This window comes from Cuculus canorus, chromosome 5 (assembly GCF_017976375.1).
Source record: "Cuculus canorus isolate bCucCan1 chromosome 5, bCucCan1.pri, whole genome shotgun sequence".
NCBI classification, from domain to species: Eukaryota; Metazoa; Chordata; class Aves; order Cuculiformes; family Cuculidae; genus Cuculus; species Cuculus canorus.
Window position 1 is genome coordinate 32,707,187 of NC_071405.1, and position 26,991 is coordinate 32,734,177.

The 26,991-nt window shown below is 49.8% G+C and overlaps 1 protein-coding gene across 14 annotated transcripts; it reads right to left on the reverse strand.

Annotated features, from left to right (window-relative positions):
• Positions 1–2,192: 2,192 nt before the first annotated feature.
• On the reverse strand, positions 2,193–26,991 carry PAX6 (paired box 6). Of its 14 annotated transcripts, none has more exons than XM_054066869.1 (15): positions 26,833–26,991; positions 23,028–23,128; positions 20,558–20,700; positions 16,999–17,075; positions 16,611–16,665; positions 13,891–14,021; positions 12,993–13,034; positions 12,885–12,899; positions 11,965–12,130; positions 7,573–7,731; positions 6,642–6,724; positions 6,215–6,365; positions 5,977–6,074; positions 3,879–4,029; positions 2,193–2,999 (listed from the first exon to the last, which is right to left on the reverse strand). In XM_054066869.1, the coding sequence occupies exons 5-15, from the start codon at positions 16,618–16,620 to the stop codon at positions 2,914–2,916; spliced, it is 1,092 nt and encodes a 363-aa protein (XP_053922844.1). In that variant the 5' UTR covers positions 16,621–16,665; positions 16,999–17,075; positions 20,558–20,700; positions 23,028–23,128; positions 26,833–26,991; the 3' UTR covers positions 2,193–2,913. The 14 variants fall into 14 exon arrangements, with proteins under 14 accessions (XP_053922844.1, XP_053922839.1, XP_053922843.1 ...); XM_054066864.1 differs by having other exon boundaries at positions 12,684–12,899; positions 26,833–26,990; XM_054066868.1 differs by having other exon boundaries at positions 5,977–6,092; positions 26,833–26,989.

The following is a 26,991-nucleotide window of genomic DNA, read 5'->3' on the forward strand; positions in this document are numbered from 1 at the left end:
CCCTAACTTCTTCCCGATGTGCAGCCAGCCAGGGACTTTTCCCCACCGACCTCCTTCCATAGGGCACAATAACAAGCCAGTGAGCCAGAAATGCCTCCTCTCTGTGGCAGTGAGCTAGCCTGTCACCGAAAGATGCTCAAGGTTCATCTGCAAATGCAACTGCTTTACAGTGTCGCTGCGACTGCAGAGGTGCGGGGCTGTGAGCAGCTGCGACCCCCGACGCCCAGCATAGCCTGCCCTGAAGAAGACTTCAGAAGAGGCAGAGAGAGCTGGCGATGGCTCCATGGAAGCCACCAGTGACTGGACCACAGGCGGTGGGGCTGGAAAAGCCCAGGAAGGACAAGGAGAAGCTACAGGGACCTGCCTCTACCCACACACCGGCACCTGCAGAAACAGCAACCACGGCACAAAAGCTCTCAGGGGAGGAAGGGATGGGAAGCTCACTTCCATTCCTGGTTGAGCAGAAGTTGACATTTAGATAGCAAACTACGTTAGTAGGTATAAACACACTAAGTGGCTACATAAACATTGGATTTGTACCTGTAATTAATTGTTCCCAGAATTGATTTGGCTATGCAAGAAGGGACCTGCCTGTTGTGGAGCTTACCACAATCTTTCTGTGTCTTATAAATATATAAAGTGCATGTGCATGTCTAATAAAAATGTATATAAATAAAAACAAACAAAAAAAAACCCCACACATTTCATTAATATTTGCCAATGGGTGGCTTCCAGGTAATTAAAACTACGTAATACTGGTATAACGAATATACTTACAACTGATGAGTACCAAATAAAAAGAAAAATTTAAATCTCTTTTTTTGCACATTTTTCCTTGCTTCAGGCTTTTGATTTTATTTACTATCATCTCATGCTTTGAGCGAAGCTGCTCTTTGTCCCTAAAGAATTCAGAGTTTACGTGCGTTTAATCTCGTCTGCAGCATCGCAACTACCTCAGCACCACAACTCTGCTACTCCAAGTTTACAATGAAGTGTTATCTGCAGTGACAAATATGCTGAAAGGAAAACATAACCAGCCTAGATAGTATCTTTGCTTTACAAAGGCTGCTTGTGATGCCTGTGCTTTCACTCAAAACTCCCTGCGCATTGGCTTTTTAATCATGAGATCCCTTTTTCAGCACAGCATCGCAAGTAACAACTGCGCCACAATGAACCAGCTTCATAGATATGGGAATGTTTAGATTTCCCTGCCAGTGACTAAAGGCCTTTAGCTTTCACTAGCCAGTCCCAGCTCGCATTGTTGTTGCCTGTTGATTTGTCTTCTCTCATTATTCCTTGACATGCAGCTCTCCACCCACGCCCACACTAACAACCCTCACACAAAGCGCATTGAGGTATTAACCAGGTTACAAGTTCAATGGAAAATTACACTAAGATTGTGCTGTGTGGCAATATAAAGGGATGGTATTCACTTTCCCAAAGAGCCTGTTAAAAACACAGCTGGGTTGGGGGGTTTCTCTTTTTAAGCATCCTAACAAAAACAATTTTTAGAAGTCAGGAATGTATATTTGTGTGCATATGTGTCTATACGTCCTTTATGTATAATTACAACAGATAGACACAGGCGTGCATCGTGTCTCCACCACTGACTGTGGCACTGTGTAAACTCCCCACTGGAAATTCTTCTGGATTCTGGAGTTCATTTAGAGCATCCCCAGAAACCTGAGCTAAATAAACAACCTCCTCCTGCTCTCATCTGCAATTAGATACGTGAACCTATCTTCTTTTTGTTAGCCCAAATTACAGGCTGGTAGAAGTGCTGAAAGTCTATAAAAAACCTTTCTTAAAAATCCCTCCTTACTGAAAGCTGAAAATAAATTCAAAATAAAACTTCATGAGATTAACCTAACACAGTAACAAAATTTGCAACACCACACTATAAGGTTAAAAAGAAAATAGTATAATAAAGGAAATACAAAGGCTTTGGCATGGTTTTTACAATCAACAATGGTTAATTTTGATATGTAGTTGTGAACAACTTCAAAACACTTAAGTTTAAAACTCTTGCAAGCACTTTTAATTGATTAGGAATGAATTCTAGATGCACAAAAATGATTGGACTGTGAACAGTAGTACAACTATATCTAAGAACAATTAACTCTTGCCGACCAAAAAGAAACGTATGATGCATGAAAATGTGTATAAAACATCTATAGAATATTCTTGTCAAATATAAATGAAATTAACTTTATTATAGAAATCATTCTGGGAGATTTCTAGGGAAGACAAATACTTACATTTCGACATAAAACAAATTGGATTATATCGAAGACACAATCTACCTTTTATCTATCAAACTCTTTTCTTCATCGAAGTTCTCTCTTAACCCCTGTTTGCACATAGCTTCAGCCGTTAACAACCTTTGGAAATACCAACAGATATTTTTCTTACATAAATCTAGTGCGTATTGTTCCAGGTTTAATTATATGCAATGGAATGATACAAACTTGGAACATCAATCCATAATCTATGAACAGATTGGTAGAAGTATTCGATATATCTTGATAAAACTCTTAAATTCGTGGCAAAGCTTGTTGATCATGGCTTCTTTTTTTTTTCTTTTCTTTTTTTTTTTAAACAACTTCATGACCAACACAGATCAAACATCCATCCAGTCTACATTGTTCTTTTTTTTTTTCATTATAACATACAAATGCCCATTTACAAATAATACACCAAAATGAATAAAAGTTTGGATACCAAAATGAAGATTTGTTCCAACTGATATAATGCCTTCAGTGTACAAAGGTCCATGTGAAAGTCTTTTCCATGTGTTACAGCATAGGGCACAGTTGCAGTACAGAAGTACTCTGAGAGCCATTCTTCCTTTATAAAATACTGCTGAACATCCAACTGTTGTCCATATAGTCATTTACAGAATTAACACATGTTTTACTGTAATCTTGGCCAGTATTGAGACATATCAGGTTCACTGCCAGGAACTTGAACTGGAACTGACACTCCAGGGGAAATGAGACCTGAAAATTGAGGGGGAAATGGATATTTTAGTTTTTCTATGCATAGCACAATTTTTGCTGCACAGCTTCACATATTTGTGCTTGTATTCGGGTAAGGATTAATTCGTGCCATCTCCCAGCCTGCAGAATCAGGTTGCGGGGAGCAGTGGAAGTACAGGTTAAAAACCTATGCACATCTCACTATTTCTTGTTATAAATAAACTGTCGTGCTTTGAGATAAATGCCAGAGCCTCATCTCATCAGTTGGGAATTCAGCCCAAAATACACTGAATATTTCTATTCTTTTAAAATGTGTCTGCCTTGCTCCTGCTTATGCTGGCACTTTTTTACCTTTTTTGCCCCTTTTTATTTTTACCCTCTTTTGCCTTCTTATGCATAGGTTAATATTTCTATAGGTTAATATTTCTACTGCCCTTCCGATAAATTCAAATCTTTAGCAAAAAATAGACTGACACAGACACAGTGAAAACACGCCCAGTCCTGCAAGTGTTTTCACATACAATTAACTTCACAGGTATGAGTAGCTGTGCTGAAATCTAATGTGGAAATAAATACTGCTTTAGAACTTAATTATACAGGGATGATTTTGTGGGATGGGGGGGCTCACTGAAGAACTTCCCACAGTACAACTATTCAAACACAACTTCTGTTAATCTTTCATCTAACCCTTCAGCAGCAGATTAAAAGTCAGACTTTCTGCTCCAGCCTGCAAGGTTATACATTTTTTTCTTCCGCTCAGTTCAGCAGCTTCTAAACGCAACAGAGACATCTCCCAGAGATGGAGAGAGACTTCTCCCAGTGAATATGTGTGAAAAGCCAAATGACTGGAGAAAGGAAGCCGCGCTGGCAGAAAGAAAAGGGGAGTGCAGGGCCACTCACCTGTGGAAGTGGTGCCAGAGGTGCCCATCGGCTGGCTGTTCATGTGTGTCTGCATGTGAGGAGGGGTGTATGTATCATAGCTCCGTCCATTCACCGATGGACTGGTGGGCAGCATGCAAGAGTAGGAGGAGGTCTGGCTGGGTACCGGGGGCTATGGAAGCAAAGGACAAAACAATGGTATCAGTCAAAGTAAACACCACGTTACACTCTTCTGGATGGATATGCCAGCCCTCAGGAGCAGCATACACAAGCAAAAATGAACTTCAGTTTTAAATCTGGGAATCTAGATGCAAATCCCTATTTAGGAGCTCAACAGAACAGCCTCTTCCCAGAGGTTTTTGGTCTACAGAAACAATGTGGATGGTCACCAGCACCTTTCCAGAGACACTTGGTGAGCAGATCCCTACATCTAGATGTTAACAAAGGTGTTACACATATAAGCCAAGAAACCAAAGCCCTTGTTTGTGCTTATGTAGAAGAAACTATGTCCTGCCACACGGGCTGGTCCTGCATCTGCAAGCATGTTACACATAACACACAGACAATGTGTGGTTTTGGGGCAACAAATGCTCTGAAGGCACATGCATGTGCGTTGGTCCCCCTTCAGAGCCTCGGTCACCCCAAACCCATGCCAGCAGCATCCCAGAAGACCAGACATCTCCATTTACCTGAATTCCAGCCCTTAAAACCCCATCTGCCAGGGGGGAGAGCAGCTGGGGACAGGGGGTGGCGGATGGCACGCTGCCAGGAAGGGACCAAGCAGAGGCATCTCCTGCTCTGGGATGCCACGGGAGTGAGGACCAGTGTAGCCCTGATGTGGGGAGCCAGTGGCGAGTGAGAAGCAGGATGAGTAACTCCTGCTCCAAGCACACGAGACTCAACATGTCTGCACATATTTCCTTCATCTGCACATCCCCGACACGCTGTTTCCGAAAAAAAATTACAGCCTCGCTTGTTGAAGCACACACGCTGTGCTCCAGGAGAACCAGCAGTGCACCCCACATCGACGAGATGCCAACAGTTCAGCTGCCGAATCTCCTGCTCTGACATCATGTGGCCTTCACAGCGTGGTGGCCATGCAGACAGGACTTTCCAAAGTGTCTCACCCATACCATGTCCCTGCCCAGGTGCCCCTGCAATGAACCAGGGGCCTCCTGTTTTCCCAAGGGATGCCTTCCATATCAGGCTTTTGATCTTTTCTCATGTGCTCCCAGCCCATGACCAGGAACAGCATCAACGACCTCCAACGTCACGAAATAGCGACCTAGCCAACGTCATTCCTTTCCGCGGACTTGAGAGACTCTAACTTTATTTGGTTAATTTTGGTTCAGCAATTAGTAACATAGTAATTGCCGCAGCAAAGGAGTCAGGCTCTCTAATCTGCTTGCCTGTCTCCAGCAGTGGTCAATGCTGTGTGCCTCAGACAAAGCTGTAAAACTCCCATAATTGGCCAGCACCTTCCTAGGCCAACCCCACCATTAAAAAAGGAGGAATTTTGCATCTGAAAGGTCTATAGAAACAGACCCCAAAGGAATAGATTTCTTCCTAACCCAGCTGGTGATCAGCTAATGCTTTCAGGCATGAGGATTGACAGCTCTTGCAATTCTGGCTTAGCTGGCATAACCACTGATGCTAATCACATCCTTCCCTCTCTCAGGTGTTCCTAATGTGCTGCCACCACATTACCTACACCAAGGAGGCTGGATCCCTCCGGCAGCTTTTTCAGGTGGGTATTTCCACAATACTGCACCAGTGAGTTCCATGGGTTAACCATGGTGGGTTGTCAGCCTTTTTTCCAAAAGGAGTTTTTTCATCCCAGATTTGTTGCCTTAAAATTTTGAGGACCTTTCTCTTTTAAAATTCACAAAAAGGGCTTGCTGAGCACCAGGACTTATAGTGCCTTTTCCCTTACATTTCTCACTAAATAGGGCATCTTCTCACAGGCTAGAGAAGCCTTTAGTGCCCGTTTCCCTGCAGTGTGGTTGCGGGTCTGTAACCCTCCCATCTCGGGGAGGAAGAACCCCCATGCTCCCACACATCCCAGGGGCCACCAAGTCCCAAAGGGAGCATCGTGCCATGATAGCAGTGCCAGACTTACTTGCATAGGCAGGTTGTTGGCCATGGTGAAGCTAGGCATGGGCGGCAGTGCGCTGTACGTGTTTGTGAGCGCCGTGTCCGTTCTGCCCAACATGGAACCTGATGTGAAAGAGGAAACTATAATAGAATAGACAGATAGATGGACACATTAGTTGAACCACAATTACAATTGACAATACAGTTTCAGAATCTCATTTTCCCAAGAGGATGGAGGAACATGAATGGGTTGATGGCATTACCGGGGGTGGTCGGTTGTGGGATCGGCTGGTAAACGCTTGTGCTGAAACTACTGCTGATGGGAATGTGGCTGGGAGTGTTGCTGGCTTGTCTTCGCTGGTTCCTCAGCTTCTCTTCCCTTCTCCACTTGGCCCTTCTGTTAGAAAACCACACCTGGAAATACGGTGTTTGAGAGACATGAGTGACCTTACAAGGACTGGAGATGTGAGGCCTCCCCCATGTAACTCAGGGCCATGCTGACAGAAAGCTGGCTTGCAGCGTAGCAAAGCAGCGTGCAAAGCAAACCCCAGCTGCTGTTGTTTTCCTGAAGCAGGAGATGGGCAAATACCCGATCATAAACAGGGGCTGCCGATTGCTTTCAGAGGCCAGGAACCAGAAAATTAGGATAGTATAAATAACAACAGTCATAGTTGCACAGCAGCTCAGTACCTGTATCCTTGCTTCAGGCAGGTCTATTTTAGCAGCTAGTCTTTCTCTTGCAAACACATCGGGATAGTGGGTCCTCTCAAATTCTGCAGAAGGAAATACCATTGCGTTAATTGCAAGGAGTTAATGTGGCCGATTGTAAAGCGAGGGTCATTCCTGCACTGCCTGTGCTCTAAATGCTCTTAAGAAACGTCACTGTAAAGGCAAAGCTGAGCTTTCTCTGTGTCTCTGTGTGTGTGTTAGGAAGGAAGACGCCGTGCCTGCTGGGGAATATTGCTAAGGGGGCAGGCAGGCTTGGGTGCAATGCTGCATCTTTCAAGAAGCAGTGAGGGCTTCTGCCTCTGCCGAGGGGGTCCCCAAGGCAGCTCTGACCCTGTCACTAAGAAGCAAAATGGCATGTCACTAAATCACAGCGGAAAATAAGAACAAAGATCCAGAGTGGGTCAGAGGCGAGGTGCGCCCAGGCCAGTCAGGGAAAAGGGCACCTGCTCCCAGCCCCGGGCAGCGGCAGCGCTGTGGACGGGCAGCGAGCGTGGGGGCAGGCACAGAGAGCTGCTGCCAGCCCCAGCTGCTTGCTCTCGCCTTCCCAGCACACAGCAGCTTGGCCTGATTGGGGATGCACCACAGTCGGCAGGAGGAGATTTATCTCCCCTAAGAGGAGCCTGGGGTGTAGTGCTGATGTTTCGGTATGATCTGTGCCCTGGCTACGCTCCCTTGGAAAACCTTTTAACAGCTTTTCAGTGGATACAGCAGCCATCGATGAATATTTGGAGCTCAATAAATAAAAGAGCATGCAGGGAGCCATAGACTTAAAATATATACATATATATAAGGCACGTGAATGCCATGTTTCCATTCAGCTCCTAATACAGCCAGGGCACATTTCGCTTTTTGCTTTTCTCTCCTGCTTCAGCCATAGAAGAATATCACTCACCTTTCTCAAGGGCTTCGATTTGCTCTTGGGTAAAGGATGTCCTATTTCTCTGCAGCTTTCTTTTCAACTGGAGTCTCATTTGGGCCTCGTCTGAATCTTCTCCATTAGAGCTGATGGAGTTAGTGTTCTCCCCTCCTCCCTCCTGTTGCGGACAGCCATCTGCAGAACCAAGAGTCAGAAAGTGAAACTCAAGTACTTGGTTTAAGATCCCTATCAGAGAAATAACTTGATTAGGAACATGTTCAGCCACGTTTGCTGACACCCTCCCTTAAAAACATCTCGGGTATCAAAGCAACAACGCGCTAACGACACGGGTAACACAGAAACATTTCACTTTCCAGCATTATCTTAAACAACAGAGACGAGGAATTACAGTCACCAGGCCTTAATTTTATTTTGTTTTTCCTCTGGAATAGAGCCCACATAAAAATACTCCACCCTGAAAGTGATTCTTTCTACGAATCGCTGCTGAAGTGCCATGGCAGTCTCCTCTGTCTGCTGCATTTATTTACCTATTGCTATATTTAAAATAGTTATGTTCAGTATTTCAGATTATCTATAATCAGTAATTCCTATCTAATCAATTAGATGTTGATAGGTTTGCAGAAAATGCTATTAAGAAACCAAACCAAGCTTGTAATCTTTTTTAAAAAATATTTATCCAGTTTTTATTTGAATTCTGCACAGTCAATTTCATTTTAAAGGTTGTGAATTTAGAAGTGCCTGCATTGTTCTGCAGTTTTATTCAACTATTGTATGAGTGCGCATTGCCTTGACACCTATTACTGAGCACAGCTGTAATTATATCATCACCAAGAACAGGCTATAATTGCTGAAAATGGAATTTTATATTTAGATAAAAGGACTGTCCATTCTTTGTAATGTGTTGCACCAGAGAAAAGTAAGATTTCTTTTAAAATTTTAACATGTAATTTTAAAAGAAATAGTAGCGAGTTCACTAACTAGCTAAATACGCTGCTCTGCAGCTGAACGTTTGGCATATCATTTAAGCGGTACGTTTTTAATTAGGGCATTTCCACCACTTTTAATGTAATTTATGCCACGAAACAGGGGAAAGTTGCACCCTGCTCTCCTTTGAGGTGATCAGAACGCTGCAGCCCGTGGCCAGGGAGGTTTTTGGGGGCTTCAGGGCCGTGGGCAATGGGGACGAAGGTTTCTGTCGAGGCAGAGAAGACGTTGTCCCTAATTTAGCTCTGCCTCTCTTTTCAAAGCATATTTTTTCGAGGCGTTTTGATGTCTCATAAAGGGGGAGACGGGATGAGGGACGCATGGGCTGCTTATGCTAATTCCCTTGAAAGTTACGCCAAAAAATAAATAGCGACACTCCCGCTACATCCTTTAAATATTGTGGGAAATCAACTTTAAAGTAATATCATTTATAATCGGCAAACAATGGCCCCGGCCTTCAAAGCTTGGAGGAATTGTGACGGGATCTGGTGGGACCCTTTCAACCACTTTGAAATGTTTTAAAACCCGCACTTTTCTCCCCCATTTAAACACAGGGATTCAGCCGCCGTGGTCACCATATGGGCGGCCGCAGCCCCATTGAGGCGGCCGGCGGCGGGTGAATAGCCGGGGCTGGGGGGGGGAGATGCCTTTCAGGGGTAAAACAAAGCCCCCCGGTCCCGGGGAGCCGCGGCGGAGGGGCAGCAGCCCTGCCCAGCGCTGGTGGCAGCGCCGGGGGCCGCCGCCTCACCTTCGCCACCGCCTTCATCCATCACTGTCCGCACTGGCACCCACCGGGGGGGCCGCCCAGAGGCGGCGGGGATGGCCGGCTGCCCTACAGCCCTTCCCAGGGCCGGGCCAAAGAGGAATCCCCCCTCCTTTCTTAGTTATTTTAACTTTTGAAGCCGCATCTTCTGCGAACCTCATCGCGGTGCGCTCCCCATCTCCCCCAAACCCTTAAGCCAGCCTAAAGTTTCACCTAGAGTTAAACTAGCTTATTTAAAACTTTCTCGGCGGACAATTAAGATATCTTCATTTTAGAAGCCCTCTCCCTTCTTTTTTTTTTTTCCTTTTTTTCCTGTTTCTTTTTTTTTTTCGGGTTCTTTTTTTTTCGGTTTTTGTTTTTTTTTTTTTTTTTAAAAAGCCCCTAAAAGCCGCTATCTCAATAGGGCTGTTCCACCTTCCAGACCTAATCCGTAAGAAAGCGAGTGAATGTCCGTCCCTATTATCCTATAGCCAGACCATCTGACGCTGGGTATAGGATTTGTTTCCTGGAAGAAAAAAAAAAAAAAAAAAAAAAAAAGGTGGGGGGGGGGGAAGGCGCTGGGAAATAAAATCATTCCTTAGTTTCTTAGTGTCTTAATCAGTGAGGCGGAAAACAAGCAAAAAAAGATAGCAAACCAATTGCGGCACCTCTCAGCTATAGAGCAGGGATCAAAACATTGTAGCATCTGTTGAAAGAGAAAGTGTCTAAATCCTATAGAAGGCTTTAGTCTTATAAGAGAGGGAGGGAGGGGGAAAAAAAAAAGTTAAGAAACAGTGTCTCGGTGATCCCTAAAACCACTAAATCACTGGAGAATTTCTCCCGGATAGAGATGTCTCTTTTTGTTCTGTCAGCCCTCATGTATCCATTATTTTATTCACTGCTGCATGGCGTTTATCAGATTGAGACCATATTTGTACCCCTCTGAGACCTAACCTCGCCTTATGCTTTTTGAGTAATGGACTCTTAAAATCCAGTAACATGCCCCTGCAAGGGAAAAACATTAGAGGGAGCATGAATATTCCAGAGGAAATCCATTTTATTAATTTTAATTTTGCCATGCGGGTGTTTTAAGTGCCTGCCTGTCTCGCCCCCCCCCCGCCTCCCCTGCCCATACACCAGCGCACCCCGACTCTGCCCGCTCCGCACCCCTCCGCACCCCTTTATTTCGATTGCAATTTGGGAAAGGGCTCCCGGGGTCCCCCGCGGAACCTGCGCTCATCCCCGCGCCGTGGAGGTATTCACAACGAGCCCCCAAACAGCTCCACTGACACCCGTCCACACAACCCCATACACGGACACCTTCTGCAGCCCCAGGTGCGCCCGCCCCGCACCCGCTGCGCGGAGCCGGGCACGGCAGCGGTGCTTCGCGGGGAGGGGAGCGCCTTAAATGTCTCAATTTAACACCTTTTCTTAAAAAAAATTAAATACCTAAGTAAATAAATAAAGCGCAACTCAGCGGGAACGGAGGGCTCCCGGAGCGTTTGGATGGAAAGTGCGCGTCCCTCCGCAGTTTGGCTCTCGGGTGCGGGGCAGAGAAGGAAGGATGAGTAGTCCCGGAGCATCCTCTGGGCAGGGATGCGGGCAGTGGGGAAGCCCCAGCCCGGCCCTGGGCACCGCAGGGAGGGACGAGCCGGCCGGCTGCTGCGGCAGGGTCCGACCTGTCTCCGAGGGGGTACACCGGGCAAAACAGCATTTAAAAAAGCCAAACCAACAAAAAAAAAAAACCACCAAAGTGGGGGTGGGGGAAAAAGAGGGCTCCGTTCTATCTTTCTAGTGTCCTTCATAGATTGTTTTCTTCTCTTAAAACTGACATGTCTAATTGGCAAGCGGTGCCATATCGTGTCCAGAGGTCTCCTGTGGAACATTTCTACAGCTGTCTCCTTCAACTAGACGCTTATTCATGTCGCCTTAATGAGAAACAAAACGATCTCTAATGAGCAATTACATAGCGACAGAATTGTTCCCATAACAAATTCTTGCGTGTGACAGAAACATCCTTTGTACCAGATATTCCGCACACTGTTACCGATTTTTTTTTTCCTTTCGGAAAACAAAAAAAGCAGGTTGCTGTATATAGACACCTCTTCTAAAGGAATGACCACAGCCAGGGAGAGAGCCGAGCCTCAACAGAGCACGTATTCAAAAAGAAGCCATTAACCATCTTAAGTATGTAACGTAACATCCCATTATCCTTCATATTATCCCCTTGTCATTCCTATAACAAATACCTATTAATCTTCAGGATAAACAGTTTCCTATATTTACAAAGTTGTTTCGGGTCCATTGAGGAGGAACTATAATCAGCCCCACGGAGATAGTTACCGATCCCCCGGCTCCGCACACCCCGGCGCGGAGAGCAGGACCCGCAATTACCGGGCTGATGGGCGAGGTTAAGGACCAGCCCGCTAACCCGCCCGGCTGCCGGCACCGCAGCTTGGGCAGCGGCTGCTCCCGTCACCGGGACGGGGCCGGAATCACACACATCCCCGGCACGCACCTGCCCGGGCAAGCGGAGGAAGGATGCCCTGAGAAAATCGCCCACTGCCCTCGACGCGGCAATCGGGGTGAGGGGGACCCGAGACGGGACCACCTTCGCCAGGCAAGTCCGAGCCAAAAGGGGTGGCCCAGGGCCGGGGAGGGGTGGCCGGGCCGTCCCTTACCTTGCGCGGGTTGCCCGGGTACCGAGGTGCCGGGGTACCAGCCGGGCCGGGTGCCCCACGTCCCTGTCTGCCCGTTGAGCATCCTTAGCTTGTCGTACATCCCATCGGCACCCATCTGTTGCTTTTCGCTAGCCAGGTTGCGTAGGACTCTGTTTATCGACGACACCTGGAAGGCAAACGACAGGAAAGGCAATGGTAGTGCGGTAGCGCGCTCCCCCCAGCCACCCGCGCAACCCCCGCGCAAGCCCCGCGCTGCGAGCGGCTCGACCTGGGCGCAAGTCAGGGCTTCCCCGAGCACCGGCTGCGCGCTGCGGCCGCCCTGACTCGCGTACTGCTGGTGGTGGTACAAACAAACAAACAAACCACGGGGGAGGAAGGAAAAAAAACCAAACCAAAACAACAACAAAAAAAAAAGGAAGAAAGAAAGAAAAAAAGCGCCCCAATCCCAACCCTGCAAAACGAGAGTGATGGCTTCGACTGATGCTCGCAGTCCTGAGGCGCCAGGCGCAGGGGTGACCCGCATATTTTTTTATTTTTTTTTCCCCTCCTTAAAGGCATTTGTCAGATTCTGTATGAAAAAATGCGTCTGACCCTGCCACATGCAAATGATGTGAACCTGCTATCCTCTCATCTAATATCAAAACAAAGGAAGCAGAGGCTCGCTACGGCTACCCAGCATTGTACACAGCATACAGGAAGGTTTTTTTCCATGAACTTACACTGGGTATATTATCGTTGGTACAGACCCCCTCTGATAGTAATCTGTCTCGAATCTCCCACGCAAAGATGGAGGGGCACTCTCGTTTATACTGTGCTATTTTGCTTACAACTTCTGGAGTCGCTACTCTCGGTTTACTACCTCCGATTGCCCTGGGTCTGATGGAGCCAGTTTCGTAATACCTGCCCAAAATTTTACTCACACATCCATTCGACACCTGGATAGGGAAGCGGACAGAAAATCACATTATTAATGATTTCAAGACAAAAATAAAATTGTTTAAGTATGCATTAAACAATGACAAGCTTACGTTTTGATTGTCCAGCACTTGGACTTTTGCATCTGCATGGGTCTATAACACAAAAATATACCTTAAATGGTATGAGAACTTACTTAGAGAGTCTTTTTTTTTTTCTTTAAAAAAAATTACATTCGTGGCCCTACCCTCTACAAAAGTGATACTTTAAAAACATTTGGAAGAAAAAAAATCTGTTCGAAACGTAATTCTTTTAGTATTAATGTTAAAATACGCCTTAAATGTGAACAATAGCTACGCCAGACTAGTCGCCATCGTCCTCACTGCTCTTAGACAGAGTACTTGCGGGGGACAGGGTGAGTGAGGGGTTATCAAGACCTACATTTACAATGTACCCCTGAGCTGTGCCAGATCGAGTTAGTGTCTTGTAAAGACAGATTCCAGGCTAAAACAGCGTGGCTTTGAGGGGGTATCTTTTTTATAAATTTTTTTTTTTGCTTTTTGGAACTAAAAAAAAGTAAAAATAAAAAAAGCGATAAGCCACGCCAAATGCATAGAAATCTCACAAAATCATAAATAAATATGGGAGGGGGGGAGAGGGAAGGAGAGGAAACTGAAATTATGTCGAGCCATATAATTCAGCTTACTATAGCGAACTAACTGTAACGAGAGAGCAGGTTATCACCGGGTGGGAATAAAGGGGAACGAAAAAAAGGAGAAAAAAAGAAAAAAGTAAAGATTTAAAAAGAGATATATATATATATAAATACGCGTCGAAAGGTCTATTTGCAGCACAATCGAGATAAGCAGATGGATCGTTTTATTAGTCTGGAAGGCGGGTTGTGGCGGTGCTGGTGGTTGGGTGGGTGTGGGGGGGTCGGCAATTAGCGCCCTGGCGGTGGGCAGCGCGGCTCTGGAGCGCTGGGAGGACGGGGGGCGCCGCCGCCTTCACCTGCAGGATCCGGGAGATGTCGCAGGGCCGGGCGCCGCTGTGAGCGAGTTCCACGATCTTCTGCCGCGTGGAGTCGGGCAGCGGCCTCCCGTTGACGAACACCCCGCCGAGCTGGTTCACGCCGCTGTGACCTGCGGGAAGCACAGCGCCCACCATAGTACCCTGCGCTCCCCTCCCGCGCAAAACCCGCGCCTCTGCGCGCCCCGCCGCTCCGAGCCGAGCCGCTCCGCACGCTCAGGGGGGCACCACCCCGGCTCCAGCCTCTCCCGCTGCTCCCGGAACCCCCGCACTCTCCATCACTCCCCGTCTGCAAAAACCCGTCGCAGCAAAACCCTCAATCCCAGCCCAAAAGCCCAGAATATTCCAGGCTGGATCGCCTTGAGTTGCTTCTTTGCTTTGCTTTTTTTCTTTCTTTTTTTTTTTTTCCCCCCATGAAAAAATAAAAACAAAACAAACCCAAACCCAACCGAGCCTGCCTGCATCCGCACAGCCGCAGCTCGCTTCGCCAAAAGCAAAGCGAGAGCCTGCCTCGCCAATGCCCAACCTGAAGCTCCAGGCTTTGGAGGGAGTCTCCCTGGAGAAGCTCTGCTCTACGCGCGCTCCGCTCTCCTCTCTTTGGAGCCTCCTGATAAATTGACTCCAAGAGCCCAGGCTTCTTAGCAATAAATAAGCTCCAAATATAGAAGAGGGGGAAAATATGATGAGCCTCTCTGACATTTGTCTTTAAAATAAAACTAGCTGCACGTCAAGTTTGAGCTTAATTTCTGGAAATAGGCGGAAGTCGCCCCGGATCATGCATGGAAGGCTAATTGAAAAGATCAGTTGGAGCACTTGTGGCAGGCGTGTCACTTTATGACAGTACTCTGCTTTTGAAAATTGCATCGTCACGACAAATAGTAGCATGATAAAACGACCCTTTCTGTCCGCATTTGGATATCACTCAGACTAGATTGAACTCTACTCGCTCTCCCTCCGAGGGAGGCTGCGGTTTGAGGTAGCCGGGGGCTTTGCGCGGACACAACCGAGGGGGCGCGCTCCCCGCGCAATGGATTCGAAGTGACATCGGGGCTGGGGAATTTGCCGCCCCGGCCCAGCAGCGCGGCCGGCGCTGCGACCTGCGCTTCCCACCGCGGGGAGAGCAGCGTCCATCCCCGCCTGTGCCCCGGGGGGCGGCGGGGGCGGCCGGGGGGCGCAGCTCCCCCTCCCCAGCCCGCTCCCGTGCGTGCGTGTGTGTCCCCCGTCCCCGTCAACGAGCCCGTTTTCGAGAGAGGGGGGACGCGCACCGACATTAAAAAATGGCAGCGGGGAAAGCAAAATCAAAGTTTCACTTAAAAGGTTAAGCCTTAATCATTATATAATTTCCCTAGAGAGCGGTGTAGATCTCGCCCAGTGGCGATGATTATGCGCCTTGTATTCTATTGCTAGTCATCTAATAGGAAAACATATGGTGTCAATTTGGATGCTCTGCACCATATACACCCAGGAGTTATTAACACAAAGCCTGAAGAGCCCGCCGCGACCTTTAAACAAAATAAAGGCTTCACCCGAATGATATCTTTTCTGCGTTTTGCAGTGGCGATCCCAAACGGCCGAGTGAAGGCATTCCCCCATTACCATAAACCCTCGGCACGCCACGGCCAAGGGCAGCCGCTGCCGTCCCTGCGAGGCGCAGGTAACTCCCTCCCCGGGCTGCCGAGGCTCGCTTTTTTCTCGTGATAAATGAAAATACACCGCACGGACACGCGCACACACACACACAAAAAAATTTAAAAAAAAATAAAAAAAAGCCAACCAGCTCCACCCGAGATTTTCTGAGAAACACCCTGAATCGATGTTTTTTTCCTGATGATCTTCGCACGGGGATGACAACTTAGTAACCGGCTTAGAGGGAGGATGATAAAGGGATCCTGTAGCCGCGCATCCCCGGCCAAGTCCTGGAGCAGCACTGGGGTGGAGGCCGACCACCCCGCGCAAGAGTCGCGCAACTCTGCCTGCGCTCCTCCCTGCAACTCCACTTGGAAGATAAGCCCAACCCCGCGGTGCTCCTGCGCGGAGCTCACTCCGAGAAAGATGCGCGTCCCGAGGAGATGGGGCCCTGCTTCGGCTTGGCTGGGACCTCCCGCCGGTTCCCCCGATCTCCTCGCAGCCCCTTCCACCAGAACGCAAGTCGAGGCCGCTTCTCGCCAGCCACCGCCCCGACTGCGGGTCCCTGCGCCCCTGCCTTGTGCAAGCGCTTTGCCCTCTGAGAAAGCCCCTCCGCGGCGCGCAGGCCCACCGGCGAGTTCTTAAACGACATCAGCAACCACATCAAGCAAAAATAAAAAGCAATAAAGGCAAAAAAAAAAAAAAAAATTGCTAAGCCACAAAAGGCACCAGAACCAGGAAACCAATTAAACCCTGGAAGCAGGTAAGCGCTGGAAGCGGTGAGGGAAAAGCTACTGTGGCTTTTTCCTGCCCAACTCCCACTGCGGAGCAGGGAGGGACACACGGCAGGGCCCGCGCCACGAAGCCTGTGGCCTGGGAGCCGTGAGAGCGCTGCCGGCCGCTTCCCCGCGCCCCGACGGGGCGGGCTGCACTCCCGGCCGCGCAGGGGCCACCGCGCCCCGCCGAGCCGCCTCCCGCCCCCAGCCCTGGGTCCCGGGGCTGCCTGCCCGCTCCTGCGCGCCCGCGGCCGCCCCCGCCTGCCCTCCGCGGCCGCGAAGGGGCGCGGAGTCACTTACTGTTCTGCATGTTGGGCTGATAGAGCAGTATCCCACGGGGCTCGCCTATAGCAGTCTATCAGTGATAAAATAGGCGTTAATCAGGGGAGGTAGTGCACACGGTTAAGCTGCAGAGAGGCTAATATCTCACAGGCTTACTTTGTTATCCTTAGGCGTCTTGCCCCGATTAGTTTAAGGATTTGAGGGCTTTAATACCTCAAGGCGAAAATGTACATATGTATCCCTAACGCGAAAAAAAAAATTAAGAAAAGCAACCCGCCAAGTGGATTCTCGTTTTAATTGCATGCAGGTGGCGTATTGCCGCGTCGTTAGTGCCCTTCGCTGAGGTGGTGTATTAAGAGGAGCGACAACAATCACAAAGAGTCTGAAGTCATGTTTTTAAACTTGCCTGAAAGCGGGGTGGACTGTCCTCTCATACAATTTAGGGACTCGCACATCTGCGTGTCACTAGTTAAAGTCTTCCCTCTAGGACAAAGCAGAAGAAGTACATTAAAAATTGTGGAGCGGCGCGGGGAAGGTGTGCCGGGGGGAGCGGGGCCGGGGTGGCCCGGGGGGAGCGGAGCGGGACGGGCGGCGCTGCGCGGGGGCTGCGCGGGGTGCGAGGGGGGGCCCTCCGCCGGCTGCCCTGCCCGCTGGGAGCGGGGCTCCATTTTTTACCTACGAGTATTTCCTCGAGTTATTTATTTTTTCCCTTTCCCCGCGGCACTAGCAACTTTTTCTCCCCCAAACTCCCCGTCTCGTGATTAACTTCTTTTTTGGTCTTTAGATCTTCCCCTTTTTCACTGTACTGTGACACACGCTGTCTACCTCGCCTCACTGCTTTAAAAAGTAAGAACAGGAGGGGGTGAGAACTGTTAAACAAAGCCTACAGAAAGCGAACAATGGCCTCCATTCTGCTCCTCTACCCAAACCCCGAGTGCAGAAACCCAGGCTCCTTAACCGGCCGCGCAGCTTCCCAACTCAACGGACCAACAACCCTCCAACTTACAAAGAGCAGAGAAACAAGCCCCTTCTCCCTTCATTAGTGCCTGCCTTGACCCAGCGCCTGGACAGTCCCCAGCGCCTTTTTTTTCCTCCCCCCCCCCCCCACCCGGCTCTCTCCCTCCCTCCTTCCCCTGCTCCCTCTCTCCTCCTCTCGCCACCTTCCCTCCCTCCTTCCCTCTTCTCCCCCCGCCCCAGGGCCACTTATTTATTTATTTATGCGGCCCCATGTATTTATTCGAAATCGTCGCGGGTGAAAATGGAAAAGTAATTTCTCGTTATAAATATCTGGCGGTAATTGTGTTACTGGTGCGAGTTGTTAGGGGTTGTAAAAAGATACAACAGCTCAGTGGGGTGCTCAATTGGGGAGGGACAATTACAATAAAGAGCCCATTCAAGGGGGTTGCTAAAAAAAAGGAGGTAAAATAATGAAATAGTCTCAGCCTTCATTTTCTCTCCCTTTTTTTTTCGCCTAAAAATACTCATTCTCTTTCTTTTGCGCCTATAATGAATATTAATTTTACTCTTCCTGCATATGACAGAGAATTCAAAGAGGCACGTTTCCCCATTCAGGACTAGCCATGGTATAATTTATTAAGTAGCTTTTAGTAATCTCAAATCCATAAAAATAAACATCAAACAAGTACTTTCTCGCAGCATGAAGACTTTAACTGGTAAATATTTACTGCTCTTTGGAGAGCTACCTGATTAGCAGCAGAGCAAGCTACACTGTACTTCAATGGAGACGTGGCGATATCTCCTTCAGCTGAACTGAACGTGAAGCCACCCCTTTAATACACCAAACACGTCTGCATAGACACACACCGAACGAGAAACCCACTTCTTCAGACACAATTTGCTCACATATTTCACGCACAACTCATAAACGCGGGGCCTACGGGGTTAAAGAAGCCATCCAGAAAGCCACCATTAAACTTCCAGCCCTCAGCTCTGCCAGCACGGACCTCAAAAATGACAATGAGTGGATTTTAAAGGAAAGGGGGGGGGGGCGGGGGAAGAAAGAGAAGAGAAAAAAAAAAAAAAGCCACGAAACAAAACAGAACCGAACCAAACCCCAAACACAGCCGAAAGCGCTTTGCAATAGAGGGCGAGGGTAGCCAAGGGCTTCAGCAAGGTAAGAGGAGGTGTGGGGTAAGGGAGCTGTGCTTCTGCTCGGCAAGTCTCTAACGCCTCCAGCAACCGGCCCGGCATCCACAGGCCGGCCCCGGCGGACCCGCAACCCCGAGCAAAACGATGGTAAAATCACTTTCTCCTGCCGTAACCCGAATTGGCCGCTTCCCCGCCGGGACCGGCTGGCGGGACACGGGCAGCGCCCGACAGAGGAGAGGAAGGCGATTCGCCGTGTCCTAAGAGGCCGGGCCTAATCTGCGAGGCTGTTTTTAATCTCAAAATCTTGATATAATCTGATAGCGGAGAGCATTCCCCCCGCCCTCCGGTCCAACCGTAATTAGACATGAAGATGACAAAGTTTCGCGTTCTCGGGGCAAACGAGCGAAAGATAGAACAGAATCGGTTTGCGATTACGCGTTGGTAAAGGTCAGCAGCTATAAACATTTATTGTCAAGGGCCACTTTTATTATTTTATGTCCCTAAGATGGAGAAGATGCAGTCACTTTTCTTCTCCAGGACCTTGTTGTCGTTTTCCAAAACTGCCTTTGCCAGGTACGTTTAATCGTTCGAGAAACTTTGGTTTTAAACTTCCCAGAAATTATTCCTGCCCTGCGCGTCCTGTAACACCTCCGTGCAAAGCGTTACAAGGTTAAATTCAAATCCAGATTTTTCCCAGTTGCACTTGCGAGGGGAAAAAGAATCAAGTTTATTGTTGTACTTCCCAGGAGCAATTTTTTTTTTTTCCCTTGCACGGTGAAGAGTTTACAACTTCTTAAAAAAAAAGAAAAAAGAAAAAAAAAGCTTTGCTCTTGTGGGTGATGGCAGGGCGGGGGTGGCAAAGGGGTGAGTACGAGGCTGTTGCAGAAATAAGGGAGATTAAGGGGATTTTAAAAGGAAAGAAAATAGCATATCGATTGAAAAAGGCACCAAAAAACCTCCCTGTGCGGGCCCGGGGTTCGCCGCGGTGCAGAAGGACGGGGCGCTGCGGGGCCGGCGGTTCGGGGGCTCCGCGCCCCCGGCGCTTCTCCCGCGCCGGAGCTGGGAAAGTTGCCGGCACTAGGGACAAGTTGAGAAGATCCCCGGGTGGCTGATTAAAGCTGACAGCCCTTCAGCTCCGCTCAGCTCCCCGCCTGTACCGCGCCTGGGAGCTGACTTGGCCTAGGATGTGATTTTTTTTTTTTTTCCTGTTCCACGCAACTCTCCCGGCCGCTCGTTCCCTTTTTATTTTTTTTTTTTATTTTTTTTTGTTCCGCCACTCTCACGGGTGATCCTTCCCTAACCGAGACCGAAGGAACACAAAGCAGAGGCCGTGGACGGGGCCAGCCTCAGGGCAACGAGGCGCCGCTTCCCTCACTCCCTCCTTCCCTCCCTTCCTTCCTTCCTTCAACGCGGCGTGGCGTGGGGACGGAGCCCGGGACAGGTCGGGGCTGTGCCTGCAGCCCCGGCGGCCACATCGACCCCGGGACGGCCCCGACCCTGTCCGGGCTCCGGCCCCGCCGCCCCTACGAGCTGGGGCACCGGCAGCATCGGCGACACAAGACACCGGCGCTCGTGGTCTCTCCCTGCCCAGCAAACGCTGCGTGGGAATTACTGCTGCTGCTGTTGGCACTGTTTTCCGAGTCAGATGCTTTAGCTTTTCCAGAGGACACGGGCTTATGTGAAAGGCAGAAAGTTTGTGAGCTCCTGGGCTGGAAAGTTCCCTGGGAAGCTCTCCGGAATGCAAATGGGAATACGAGAGAGAGAGAAAGAGAGGAGGAGAGAGCGAGCGAGCGAGCCCTGCCTAAATATTAAAATGCAAGGAGGGAGAAGTTGGGAGAAGAAATGAGCAGACTCACCTTTATGAGGCATCCTGTCTTGTTGTCAAAGCTCCTGTCAATAGTTTAAGAGCCCACTGATTTGAAATGATGGTGCTTTAAAAAGAGTTGCCAGCAAAATAGTTTTTCTCCACTGAAGCTGCTGGTTGTGTGATCTTGAATTCCTGGGAAGGAGACAGAGATTGACAATAAAATGGGCTGTCAGTGACTGGAGAGCGAGAGATAAAAGAGTGTGTGAGTGAAGTGGGGAGAGAGAGACAGAGCACACCTATGCTGATTGGTGATGGTTCAAGTGTATTAATGTATGTGTGCCTTGGTCTCTGCCTCGCCTCCACTGCTCTTCACTGGCCCATTAGCAAAGCCTGACCTCTGTCATCATCTTCCAGCAAAACACTTCCTCCCTGCGCCTTAACCAGAGCGGGAAATGCGGCTGAGTCGGGGCTGGCTTTTCAAACCCACTAATCACTCCGCAACATGCAAATGCTCCCTTCGCTCCCACACAAAATATTGCTTTATGCAAAGCAACGGCAGCGCCTCCCCGCCGCCGATTGGCCGCCCGGCCCCCGGCACGGCTCAATTGGCCCAGCCGTTTGAATATGAATGCGCTGGGCCCGGCTCCCCGGTTCCCGGCTCCGAACCCGCCGCCCCGGCCCCGGGCTGCTCCGCCGCCTCCGAGCCGAGCCTCCCCCCGCCCGGGGACCGGCGCGATTCCAGGTCGGGCTGGGGGGAGGGGGCCGGGGTGGGGAGGGGGTGGTGGAGGAAGGGAAAGGGAAGGAGGGGGGAGGTCAATTTGCATTTAAACAGTTCGCTCCCGTCCGACAATGGAGATAAGGGGAAAATAACATTCAAATGGTAAAGACATAAATATTTGGGAGACAGGCGCTTTGTCAGCGGTGAATCGGCCTGAGCTTCCCCCCTTCTTCCCCGCTCCCAGCGCCGGGGAGTGGAAGCTCTGCCCGGCCGGGAAAGAGCAGAGCAAATACACCATTTACTTTGTGTATTGAGGGCTCTTGTGAAAGGCCCTGAAGAGTCCTTTACCAAACACTCACAAACTTCTCCCACGTGCCATTTGTTGACTAAAGGCTGCCGGGCTGGGTTGTTGTTTTGTTTTGTTTTGTTTTTTTTAAGACACCACGGAGGAGCTGGAGAAGGGGGGGTTGTCCCGGCCGGGCAGTGCCACCGCTTTGTGCCCGGTCGCTAAAGGGGCCTCCCCCCCGCCTCCTTTTCCAAAGGGAGCCCCTTCACTTGCTGCCAGTAACTCAAGGGGGAAAGTAAGTAAATGACTTTGCTGCTCTGACCACACACCACAAGTACATTTGTTGAATGCCGGACTATTAAGACACACCTCAGTAAACTCTAAAGCAACCCCTCAGCGCATGCATTTAAGGTTACACTGGGAGCACCAGTCCGAGCTCAGGGTGTCCCAATCGGTTATGGTGAGTGGTCCGGGGGGGGGGGGGGGAGTAGGGAGGGAAAGGGAGGGGGGGTCTGCACAGGAGAAAAGAAAAAAAAAAGGCTTGGGGCAAAGAAAGAGAAGAAGGAGAAGGGACAGGAAAAAGAAATTCCAAGAGCCACAGCGGAAAGTGGAGAGTATGAACGCGCAAAGCATAAAATGAAGTCGTAGCTGCATACACTTGACTTCTCTTGACATGTGAAAAGTGCTAAAAGTCAAAGCTCATCAATAAAGTATCTTGAAATTGAATAAGAGCCCTGACAACCATTGCATTCTTAAATAAAGTACAATGAGGAGACAAACGACTCTGCCAAGGAGTTTGCATGTGAGTGAAAGGGCGCCTCAATGGGAGCGGGATAATGGGCTGCCCGGCAGTCATGCACTGTCATCCCCGGTCCCGCCGAGAAGCTGCCACAGCTCCCTAATAGCACAAAATGGGCTCTTAAGAGACTGCTGCCTTCCCCTCCGCCCCTCGCTCCCCTTCCCCCGATGCCGGGGTGCGGCGATGGCCACCCCCGCTCCCTGTCCTCCGTCGAAAACCGGGAACGGGCCGTTCGAAGCCTTTGCTCGGAGGCTGCGGGGAAAGGAGAGCTGTGGGTGCTCCGGGCCGGCCCCACCTGCAGCAGCGACGGGCTGCTCCTCCTCCAGGCCTAAATCAACCTGCTGGCTTTTTGTTTCTTCCCCCCGACCCTCGAATCATGCATATTTATAGAAACGGAGCCGAATATCGCGACGGACACACGGGAGCATTTGGATGTGATGGGATCTTCCCTGAAGGTAAGGCAGGGCAGGGCAGGAGCGGGGGAGCCCGGCCGTGGGGCACCCCAAGAGGGGCTCTGCCAAAAGGAGGTGCTCGGGCAGGATCCTCCCCTCCCCTGGCAGCTCCTTGCTCCCCGCGATCTCCTCATCTCCTCCCCAAAACTTTCCAAAGTACCAGCTGCCGCTAAGTTAACCTGCGAACACCATCTCAAGAGGCGCCGAGGAGATCTTTCAGAGAGACAAAACGAACAGAAACAAGGGTCAAAACAAAGTACAAACCGGTGTCCTGCGGGTCTCCCCCTCCTCCGTGGGTCCCGCTGGGAGCCTGGATGCCCTCCTAGTTCCCGGTGGCCGAGGCCGGGCGTCCCGCCGCACGCATCCTGCAGGCGAGAGAAAGAGGCTGCGATTCGTAAGCTCGCGCAGATCTCGGCGGCTCCAAAGGGGTTTTAAAAGCTTCTTTTTTTTTTCTGCAGTGAAGTCAGTCGCGTCATTAGGTCTTGGGGTTTTTTCTCTTGATTTTTTTTTTTTTTTGGATTATTTTTCCCTGTTGCACTCCCTCTCCCGCAAATGAGCGAGTGCTTTTTTTTTTTAACCTCTCTTCCACGGGGCGTTAAAGGGGAAAAAAGGAGAGACCACTTTGTCCGAAATCGCGGGCAAATATCATTTTTACAAGCTCTCAATTAGCCATCCCTTGGATTAGCACCTTCTTACGCCTCCTTGCCAGAATAAAGCAGCCGTAATCTTGTTGCTATTTTCCCCTCGGGCGCAGCGGGCTTTGTGTTCCCTCCTCGCCCCCCCCCAAAAAAAAAAACTTTTAACGCTTCTCCCCAGCCTTAAAAAAAAACACACCCATGCAGGGAGGGGAGGGCAGGGGTGAAGCCGGTGACGTCACGGGGGGGGGGAGCCCCGAGCGAAAGTTGAGAGCAAGAAGGAGCAGCGGGGCGGGCGCCGGGGCCGCGTGTGCGGTGCCACCTGCCCCGTCGAACCGGCTCTGTCCCGGCACGGGGTCCAGACCGGCTCCGTGCCTCCGTTACCAGCCCCAGCCCCGGCAGGGGGAAACGGGACTTGCCGGGACCGCCGTGCCTGGATACTTCCAAAGGAAAGGCTTGCTTTTCTTTTTCCCTTTTTTTTTTCCACCTAGCAGCTTTCCAGCCTCCTCTCGCCCTTCCGAGAAAGCTGCCAACCTCCTCTCCCGGCCTGTTTTTCCTTTCCTTTCTATTTTTTTTTTTAATTACTACTGTTTTTTTTAAATAAGCTTTTAAATAATGGTTTTCTAAATAAGTGATTTTTCGCCTTTTAAAAATGCTCCCCTTGCCTTTTAATTTAAGCAAAAGGAGAAGCAATGCTGAGAGGTACTTGGCGTTCCCCTTTTCCCAAAGCCCTGCCCTCCTGCAGCAGTAGACAAACCCTCCAATTCCCACCGGTGTGGGCTGGGACCCCTCGCCCATGGGACCCCGCAGCCACGGCTCTCGGCATGGACTTGGGCACCCTTCGGAGAACTCTGCTCTAAAATCCGCACAGGATTATTGTAACAATCATTTATCTGCATCCTCTTTTTTTTTTCCCCTTCCCAACCTTCTTTTAAAATGTTTTTACTGTTCAAAACAAAAAGAAAAAATGGCCATAATAAAAAGGGTTAAAAAAAAAAGGTAAGTAACTATTACATGTGACAAAGCGCTTTTTTTTCTTTTTCTAATTAAAATAATTTTCACTTTTTTATATGATCTCGTGTCTGGGCATTGATTTGTGTAAAGCATCAGCGTTTGCTTCCCTTTCGTATTTTGTTAGGTGTTGAAAGCAGAAAGTGCTGAGTTAGAGACTCCGGTATCGTCTCGTTGTATTAATATCTGGGCTGCAAACTACCTTTTTTAATACCCAGAAAAATGCTTAAAGTCCTCTTGTCCAGTTCAGTCTAAAACTGAAGAGATACACAAATCCTGACGTCTTAGACTACAATGCTTTTGCCTTCAGGACACTTAATGCCTATTTGTATATGTAGAGACAGTGTTTGAAACCTATAATGCACAGGACACTGAGTTAAGTGGAGCTTTTCTAGTTTATAAACAATCTGCAAAAAGTTTGGAATCGATTTAACCTCTTTTATGTTGGCCTTTTGCATAAGGCACAGCTTTGTGTGGCAGGATAAAAAAAAAAAAAGAAAAAAAAAAAAAGGTTTTCTGGACCCTGCCGAAGTCGCTGTGAAACTGGAAGACGAATATACATCTTTCTGTATGAGAAACCCTTTCATTCTATATATGTGAAAAGTGTCATGCAACCGGACCCGCTCGAAAAGCCTTCAGAAAAGAAGGGGGGTGGAAGATTAGCGCATCCTGACGGGCTTTTTAAATGCTATTGATTGGGACAAGCTGTTCAAAACCCCAGTAACAGTTAATCTGCCTGTTAATCAAGCCACTAAGGAGCTCAATGCGAGTTTTATTAGCAACTGGAGAACACGGGCAGCAGAAAGGATCAAAAGCCTACACCCTTGATATTTGTAAAACCAGCCTTTCCCAAAAATATTTTTTCAATTACAGAGTAATTCCGAGCTTATCAGGGCTCGCTCGCAGCCCCTCGCAGATGGTTCCGCAGGCGCTGCCAATGCCACGAAACCAAATGAGCCGGCATCGCGCTGGCCCCGCCGAGGTGCGGGGGTTAAAAATAACGCTGCTAAGGGGGGGTCCCGCTCTCGCCTCTCTTCCCACCTCGGGCTCTCCTGGCCTCCCGAATTAGCAGCAAACCCTAAATTTGGCAAACCACGAGGAAGCGGTACGGAAACTCCTCGGATTCACGTCAACTCTGTTATTAGGCGGAGGGGTCGAGGGCTCTTTTTCTTCTAGCTGGCATATCTGATTTATCGCGGCAACTTTGCAGAGTACGTTTCCCTCTGCCCATCCTTTTGGTGGAACCGCTCATTTAATTCCTAAAAAGAAAATTTTTAACCGCAATATTCGCAATTGGGAGAGCCTGAATGTTGAATTTCAATTAATTTAGTGACCAGAAATATTATTATATCGGCTAAAATCAACATTTGATCTTGTCATTTTTAATGCAAACCGATTGCTTTATATGTCAGCGAGATATGCATATAAAAGACTATCTGGTCAGAGGTAATTATGTCACAGCTTTTTCTCGGCATGACAGCTGGATAAACACCATCTCCAATAAACATCTCTAATTAGGGAGGAGGATCTGAGATAGATGGTGTTTGATTTATTACTGAAGGAGAATGTCCATTTACCAGTATCTTATAGCGAAGCATCACAGGGAGCGTTCCCACTAACGCACCGTATGGAATATTTGGAGATGCTCGAGGACAGGTAAGCGGTGTTTTAGGTTTTACGCTGTTATTTTGTTTCGCGTTATTTCGGAGGAAGAACGACCTTCCTTGGGTGTCTCTCTCTCCCACTGAAGCCCCGATTTAGCAGAGGCACCTAGGGCTGGGAAGGCAAGCCTGCATTCGGGGGCCGAGAGGTGGTCGCCACTCGGCTACGGGACCTTCCGCAGTCCGAGCAGGGCCACTAAGGCGACCGGCGAGCTCCCGGCAGTGCCTCGGGGAGGGCGGCTGAGACGCGGCCCCGACGGCAGCTCGCCTCCTCTCGCCGAGCCCCGCCGCCTTTCCGCGGGGGCGTGGGGGCCCTCCATTCGCTTCTCCCGCCCCGTCCATCCAGCCCGGGGCGCTGGGGCCGGAGCCGGCAGCCGCCTGCGCCAGGGCCGGAGGGACGCGGAGCCACCTGCGATAGGAAACGGCGAGGGATCGAGGCCTGGGTCACGGGGCGGGGGAAAGGGGAGGGGGCTGCACCGCCCGCGCGGGGAGGGGGAAGTTTGGGGAGCGGCGAGCCCCACCGGCCGCCCTCTCCGTCCCGGGGTGCCCCCTCCGACGGGCGGGCAGCGACCGGAGCCGCTCCCTCCCTCCCACCTCCACCTGTTGTGCGAGGCTCTGACCGGCTCCCCTTGCCTTCCCCCCGCGGGGTGGGGATACTCGTCTGGCCGGGGTCGGGGTGCCCGGCCACCCCCTCCCGCCCCGTCGGGCCGGCGTCAGGGAGCGGCCCCGCGCCCGTGCGAGGGGGGCGTGCGGAGACATTACCTGTCAGCGTGCTCGGAGGACCCGGGCGCGGCGGTCCCACGGCCGGGAGGAGGTACCTGGCGTCTCCGGTCGCCAATTTCCACGCAAGAACCTGCCACACAGTTTAAATGTCAATGACAGCAAAAGAGGGGTGCTGCCTTTGCACTAACTTTCCCTTAA